The sequence below is a fragment of the Arvicanthis niloticus genome, chromosome 21 (assembly GCF_011762505.2).
Source record: "Arvicanthis niloticus isolate mArvNil1 chromosome 21, mArvNil1.pat.X, whole genome shotgun sequence".
NCBI lineage: Eukaryota > Metazoa > Chordata > Mammalia > Rodentia > Muridae > Arvicanthis > Arvicanthis niloticus.
Window position 1 is genome coordinate 1,619,415 of NC_047678.1, and position 7,290 is coordinate 1,626,704.

At 40.8% G+C, this 7,290-nt stretch overlaps 1 protein-coding gene across 1 annotated transcript; it reads right to left on the reverse strand.

The window, feature by feature from the left end:
• Positions 1–2,118: 2,118 nt before the first annotated feature.
• Cox7a2 (cytochrome c oxidase subunit 7A2) lies at positions 2,119–6,902 on the reverse strand. The gene is made up of 4 exons (XM_034483653.2): positions 6,235–6,902; positions 5,103–5,192; positions 2,882–2,966; positions 2,119–2,320 (listed from the first exon to the last, which is right to left on the reverse strand). The coding sequence occupies exons 1-4, from the start codon at positions 6,250–6,252 to the stop codon at positions 2,262–2,264; spliced, it is 252 nt and encodes an 83-aa protein (XP_034339544.1). The 5' UTR covers positions 6,253–6,902; the 3' UTR covers positions 2,119–2,261.
• Between the last annotated feature and the right edge of the window lie 388 nt (positions 6,903–7,290).

The following is a 7,290-nucleotide window of genomic DNA, read 5'->3' on the forward strand; positions in this document are numbered from 1 at the left end:
GGGAGGCAGAGGCAAGCGGATTTCTGAGTTCAAGGCCAGCCTGGTCTAGAGTGAGTTCCAGGATAGCCAGGACTACACAGAGAAACCCTGTCTCGAAAAAAAACAAAAGAAGCCCTATGTCAAAAAATAGGAAACTTGATTCTGCTACAAGTGACCAATTTAACAGCTTTCTGCTTTTAGTAAACCAAATCCCAACTCTGCTTTGGGAAATATGACTGTAATCGTCATTTGTGTGACTTACTACAAAGGAAATGAAGACTCAAGTTTTGTGGCTGGCTGGAAACACGTGTATCCAGAGTATGCTCTTCCATCTTCCTTCACAGACCATTCAAAAGGACCTAAGCTAAAGCAGCCATCTTACAAGGACAGCAGAGCTGAAAGATCAAATTATAACCCTGCGCTACCAATCCTGTCCTAGTTGACTGACATGGACAGTGAATAGGAGGCAAAGCTGCGGGGTCTTGTTCTCAGCGCTAGCAGCAGGGGCATGAAATGTATTGCATGTGTGGTATATGGCAAAGCCTCTCGTGTGCTTTCTATGCATTGGAGTAACCACATCCCACTCAGAGCACAGGCTACCTGAGTGGCTGTAGCCATAACAATCCATAGCTGGATGCTATCTGTGTTCATTAGAGGGTCCTGTTCTTCACATTCTCGTTCTGAGTGAAATCTTGACAATCAGAACCATTGGAAGCTGAACCAGGGCCGAAAGCTAAGGGTCCAGCACAATACGGAAAGCTCTCCCATGTCTGAGAGAAAATAACCAGGAGTCTCAGAAGTAAAACCCTGACATCAGATTTGAAATAGAAGGGGAGAGAGACATGAGCTAAATGACTAGGTAGATGTTAAGCTGGAGATCAAAGTGTAACTGAATAATCTTCCTAGAAGCCTCACTTGCACAGGGGAAGTCTAAGGCTTTCCCACGTGCACATATTGTTGTAAACGGTATAGCACTATCAATGCAGCACATCAATATATTTCATCAGACTACAAAGATGACGTGTACTTTTCCAATCAAAGGAAACTGGACTTGAAATCTTATGTTGCCATTTATTATCGGAGACAGCTTCATCTGCAAACCCACTTTGGCAGTAGCTTTGCCTTGAACAGTACATGAAATCTGGTCATGTGATCAGGCCCCAAGCAGAATATTTTGGCATAAACTTCTTAGAAGGTTTAGATAGAGATCAAATGTTTTAAACCCGAAATCCCAGTTCCTTTGGAGGCTGAAACAAAACAAAACTGAGTTCCAGGGCAGCCTGGGCAACACAATCAAACTGTCTCAGGAAAGTTTTCCTTGTATAACTGTTACTAGATTAACCCAGAGACAGTCAATCTATAAGGTATCAAAACCAAGTAATTACTAATGATTCCAAGCTATTTTCCTGCTCACATGACTTTCACATGCCATCATAAAACACTTTAAATCATTTATGCAGACTTACCAGTCCCCCGCCCCAGTTAATGAGACCATTCTTCTCAAAATATTATCAGTGGTTACTTTCACCACTAGAAACTGGCTTGGTTCTAAGCCACTGGGGAGCTTTCTCAGCTTTTAGAGACCTTTTAGACACAGGTAGTCTCCAGGCTTCTCAGAGATAACCAGGATACAACTTGTAGAAGGAAAAAATGTGTGACTCCCTATAGTCCCCCATAACTTTTATAAATTAAGTTTCTTAAGCTTTATGCTAAGGATTAGAATAAAATCATTTAAAACCCATTCTGAATGTAGAAAAAGCACTCAGTTGTTTTGCAGCCTAGTAAGTCCTAATTCTGAGACAGAACTCAGCCAACACTTCAGCACAGAAAATGGAGTAAGAGCCAGCAAAACCCACTTCCACGTGAGCAGCGCCCAGAACTGCATCCAGGCCCTTAAGGCACTGAATAGACAGCAAAGTACCATCCTTTCAATGGTTAAGCTCAGATGGTGTTAAAGACCATCTACTAAATATTCCTAGCTGCTAAAAGTAAAATTTGCTTAAATATTATGATAATATTTTGGTGCTTTAGATAAATTTGCAAAGAACTTTTAGAATTTTTTCTTATCTAAGATTTGCCAACTGCTGACCCAAAACTGTATTACCAATAATTTATTCTCAAGTGAAAAGGGAGACAAAAAATGGTTAAGGACTGCTTTATTGGTGGCAGTTAATACACATCAATAAATATTGATCCCCAAAGAAGAGCTCAGTTACTCATCAGATTCTTGGTCCATCGAGCATTGACTGAAACTGAACCATGTGACAGCTGGGATGATGACGTCAGTTCTGCTTCTTGGGAAATGCAGCCATAGCTAACAGATAGATGGCATACACTGTTCCTGAGAAACACACGAAGAAAGAGCTTATTAAGACTTCTGGTTTCAGTACACACACTTTTTTTTAGTTCAGCTCAAACGTTAAAGGCAAAGTTGCTGTTAAGCTTAATGGGTGGGAATACAGCAAAGGTACAGTGTTTGCATCTAATGCCTAAGTCTATGGGTTGGATTTCTAGTGGGAACACACATACACATCTGTGATCAAACAATTTGAAACATAATTTCATCATTTCTATTTTAAAAATGTAGATATAGCAGAACAATATCCTTCAATATAATAAGGAACACAAACTGTTTTTTCAACCCCCTATTATTAGAGTGTGAATGTTTGGGATTCGGGGGGTTGAGAACAACTAGTGGAACATAGAAAACTAGCTCTGTTAACCGCAAACCTGCTTGTCAAACCTGCTTAATGGTCAAATGTTCAGTTTGTTTGAACTGCCCCCCAACTGCTCATCTGAGGTGCAGAGAGATGGTATACAGACTGCAATAAACATGTCACATCAAAAGCAAGAAAGCTGTCACAGCTACTTGTGACTTGTAAACATTAAAACGATGTCTTACCACCAACTGTCAGAGCCATTGTGGCTCTGTAGAGGAGGGCATCAGATGCCCCGCCTTTCAGATGAACTGGCATCCCATTATCCTCCTGGTTAAAACAAACAAACAAACAAAAAAACAAAGACATTGATACGTGTGTCACTTGTTTCCAGTTAAGAGTCAGGATATTAATTATTCATATAAAACCAACAGCTACATATACTTCCAGAATTTAAATAATTTAAGAGGCTTCCAATTTTTATTCTTTCTCTACTACTACCTTAAATTTACAAACTTATAAAGGACAACATTGTTTTCAAGCTAATTTGAGACCTAAAGAGGTCTTTTTGAGATGATACAAACCAGAGCAGCAGCAAGTAAAATCCTTGAACTCAACAAGTCAATCCCCAGGAAGATTTTTTTTTCCCTTATCAAATCAGGGGCAGAGGCTGATTTATAACTCTAGTCTATCATCTTATATCTACTTAAGAATCTTATTTGTACGCAGCATATATAATACTTTACTACTTGAAATTTTGCATAGGGAAAAATTATACATCACAATAAAACAAAAATCATACCCAATCTAATTACTTATAAAGGATAACTAGTCTAATGTATAGGGCCTTTGTCCAAACATACCACCCATTAAAAGTTATGGCATACATCTCTATTTTTAATGCTTACTATTTACCAATTCTTTTAAGTTATACATATTTAATATACAAAATGCTATGTAATGATGTTACACACTACTTTAAAGAACAGTTTTAGTACATTTAATTCTCTCTTCAGTAGCTACATAGCATTCTGTTGGGTGAAAAGAAGTCTGAACTACATTAGTCAATCTTCCAATAATTTATAGGTTGGGTTAAAAATCCTTTTTTCAATTTCCTTATACTCATTCAGGAAGTGTATAGAAGTGTCTGAGTGAGGGTTCCCTCCCCCCCACCCCCCCCAAGATAGGGTTTCTCTGTGTAGCCCTGGCTGTCCTGTAACTCACTCTGTAGACCAGGCTGGCCTCGAATTCAGAAATCCACCCAACTCTGCCTCCCAAGTGCTGGGATTAAAGGCGTGCACCACCAAAGCCCAGCGTGAAGGCTTCTTAAGTGATAGATTTGTTTACAGTATTTCCAGTGCCAGCTAAACTTCTGTTCCTAATACACCACTGCTCAACCTGTAAGAAAGCCTGTGACTGATGCTATCTTTCTCCCATACTTGGCAAACATAATCTATTTTAAATCTTTCTACTTAGATTGCAAGAAGTGGGGTTACCATTCATATCTGTTTGCTTTGAGAAGACTCTGTCCCAATAGCTGTTCCAACAAGAAGCTTTTTCTGATTCTAAGAACATTTACAGTTATGGTAAAATAGCCTTAAATCTACAAAACTGAAAAGATAATGACAAGGTCACAACCATTTCTTGGTGACACTGACATGGTTAAGCTGGTATATAAAAAAAAATTGTGTCCAGAAAGGGGCTTCATAGCTTTGAAGGCAACATCAAACAGCAGGACTTCTGCTCCAATAGTACGAAGGGACCAGCAGTGGTTCTCCATCTAGATACACAGAGAAATCATATTCTGGCTCCCATAAAATGTCATATTCCAAACGTCTGCAGCTTCCCAATCCACTAGGTAGAATGTAGAAGTTAGGGCAGAAGGAGCAGAATACTATGCTAAGAGTCAGTCAGAACTGCAATGCCCGTGCATTCCACAGGCATCATCATCTCGTGCCCTGACAGCTACCGTGAGATTAATCTGCATTTCTTACAGATCTGTAATCCTTTGAATACCAGTGACACAACCATACTTAAGCTGCTTATCTGTCTCTTTTCCTTCAGCGATAAATCCGTGTATTTTTAGGTCTTGGTTTTTCTCCAGGGACTTTTGATGTTTCCTTAGAAGCCTCCCCCATTTAAGATTACTTACTGTACTCTTCCCTGCAGGTATGCTATACCCTGTAACATCTACTGAATTTCTGCTTATTTTTTGTTTCTGAACCTTTTTTATGGTTTATGTACTTATTCCCCAAAGACTACCAGTTCATCATAAATTCTTCACACACACACGCACAAAAAATCACTGACCTCTGCATTTTTTCCCACCTGAGCACCTCTTAAACACAGCAAATATTCTTACTTATGCACAAAAAATACTTGAGAGCCTCTAAGAAGCAGATCCTCTGGATTTACTCCACCTTCTCAGCTCTATTACAATAACAATCACCTAGAATACTGCAGTACCTGAAACAGCTTTTGTTTCTCTGGAACTTTGTTTTCAAAATGCCTTCGTGAAGTGGTGCTGATGGTCCTCTGGGCAATCTGACGAAGGGCCTGAAACAGAAAATCCACATACATCGAACAAGACTTAGAGTCTAAAGAAACCTGCAAAAGCAACTTCCAACTCTTCATGCTGTGAAAGGAAGCTGAGATTTAGACCATTACTGAACTTGTCAGTAATAAAGTCCAAGACTAGCATCCAGATTTTCAGATGTTGTCTAGTCTCTGCACGGTGCTTCATGTTACATTCCAAAGTCTTCAGAACCATGAGCTATATAATCCGGTGCCTGAAGTTAATCAGTAGTACTTTATACTCACTGAACAAAACATACTGATATACAGAAAGATAAATACTTGAATCCCAGCACTAGGGAGACAGAAGCTAGGGCAGTCTACAAAGCTAGTTCCAGGATAGCCAAGGCACTGAGAAATTACTTTGCAGTGGAGGGCACATTGCTAGAACACTCCTAGCCATCTAAGAAAAAAAAAAAAAATACTGGGGTGTAAGTCTTGTTTAAGTCAAATAAATATGCACTCCACTTTCTAAACGGTATTGGTACATTAATAAAGTTTTGTTAAATAATTACAAAATAAAATCAGGCCACACCTTTTTAAATTTTGGAGAAATATTCACTAAGTATTAAAGGCAATTCATTACATTTCAGTCATAAACCAAGTAAATCCCACCTAAAATTTTATAATTTAGTCCTTTAGCTTACTTCTGAATCAGGTAAGAATCATGTAAATGTTTCTCTTTCCACTATGGTACAAAACAAATGACAACAGAAAGCCACCTTCTGCCTAGTGTATCCAGGTGTCCGACATCTTCCCCACTGGAGCCTACATCAGAACTACAATCTTCGCAATAAGCAACAGCAAGCTGTAATGACTAGGAACCAAATGTGATCCTGCTCTTCCCTCTACGATTATTCAGAAGTAGCTGGGGGCGAGTGGTCGGAAGGTCAGAGAAAAGGACGAGCGGCCAAGGTGACTCCGGCTGCTGTCTTCTGCCCCATTCCCAGCGGGGCTTTCTGTCAGGGTACCTGACCCTCCGCCCCGACACTCCAGTACCAGCCAAACCCCCAAAGCTACCTACCAGCAGATTCCGCAACATCTTGGCTCAGTTGTTGCCCACCAACCGCGACTACTGAACGCCAAAAATCGAAAACCACCAGACCGGAAACGGAACTCTCTCTTGGCGCTGCGCGTGCGTCAAGGAAGAGTGCTCGTTCCGGGAAGAGGAGGGGCTCGCGCTCCCGACCATAGAGAGCGGAGGAAGAGCCAGAGCGGCTCCTCGCAGCGGCCGGTCTAGCCTCCGGACCTCCGAATCCATCTGTACCACGGCGCAGGCAGCCGGACCCAGAATCACTATTGAAAGCAGACGCCGCCTGCAAAGGAGAGGCGTGATGTCTGCAGCCCTCTTCTTACGCTCTGGTGGGCAACCGGACTATCCGGAAAGTAGGTTGTCTTTTGAGACGGCTTTGAGCCATTGTTTACAGTCTGAAGGAACAATGGATGTCAAAGCTTCGTCGTGCAAGCTTAAATATACAAAAGCTCCTCTTAACACGGATAGAGTCCAGTTTTGGGGTTTATTTTCCACAGATGAAAGTGGGAGTCGTTAGTCTTTGTGCTAAGATCATATAGGAAAGACCGGTGTTGGCATCCACGGGTATCTAGTACCTTCTGCTAAACCCTTGTGCTGGAAGCTCTTCCTGTGTCCCCAGACTGGAACTGGGTGGCTTCGTTATTGAGTCTGGGAAAACGCTGAAAAGAGGGGAATACATTTTTAATCTATGTTCAACACAAATATCGACTGTGCTTTCTCAGATCAGCAGAACATTTCACTCCTTGATGGAATTGTCAGAGATGCACGTATTTTATAGATAGGCTGTTAGCATTTTCCATCAGTCTTGCTTAACTCTTCCTCCTTACAACTGCCTTTATTCTTCTGCACACCCTAATGTATGCACAAGTAAAAATAATCTACTCAACACTAAAACAAATGTCTTTCCACCCTTTTGCAAACTTAGAAACGACCTCATTGCCATTTCAGGTAAAAGCTAATGATAGACGGGTTCAACAGTGTTGAGTGAATAAGAACTGGTAATGTCTAATTCCTTCAAATCCTGGGGTACTTTTTTTCTTCATAACC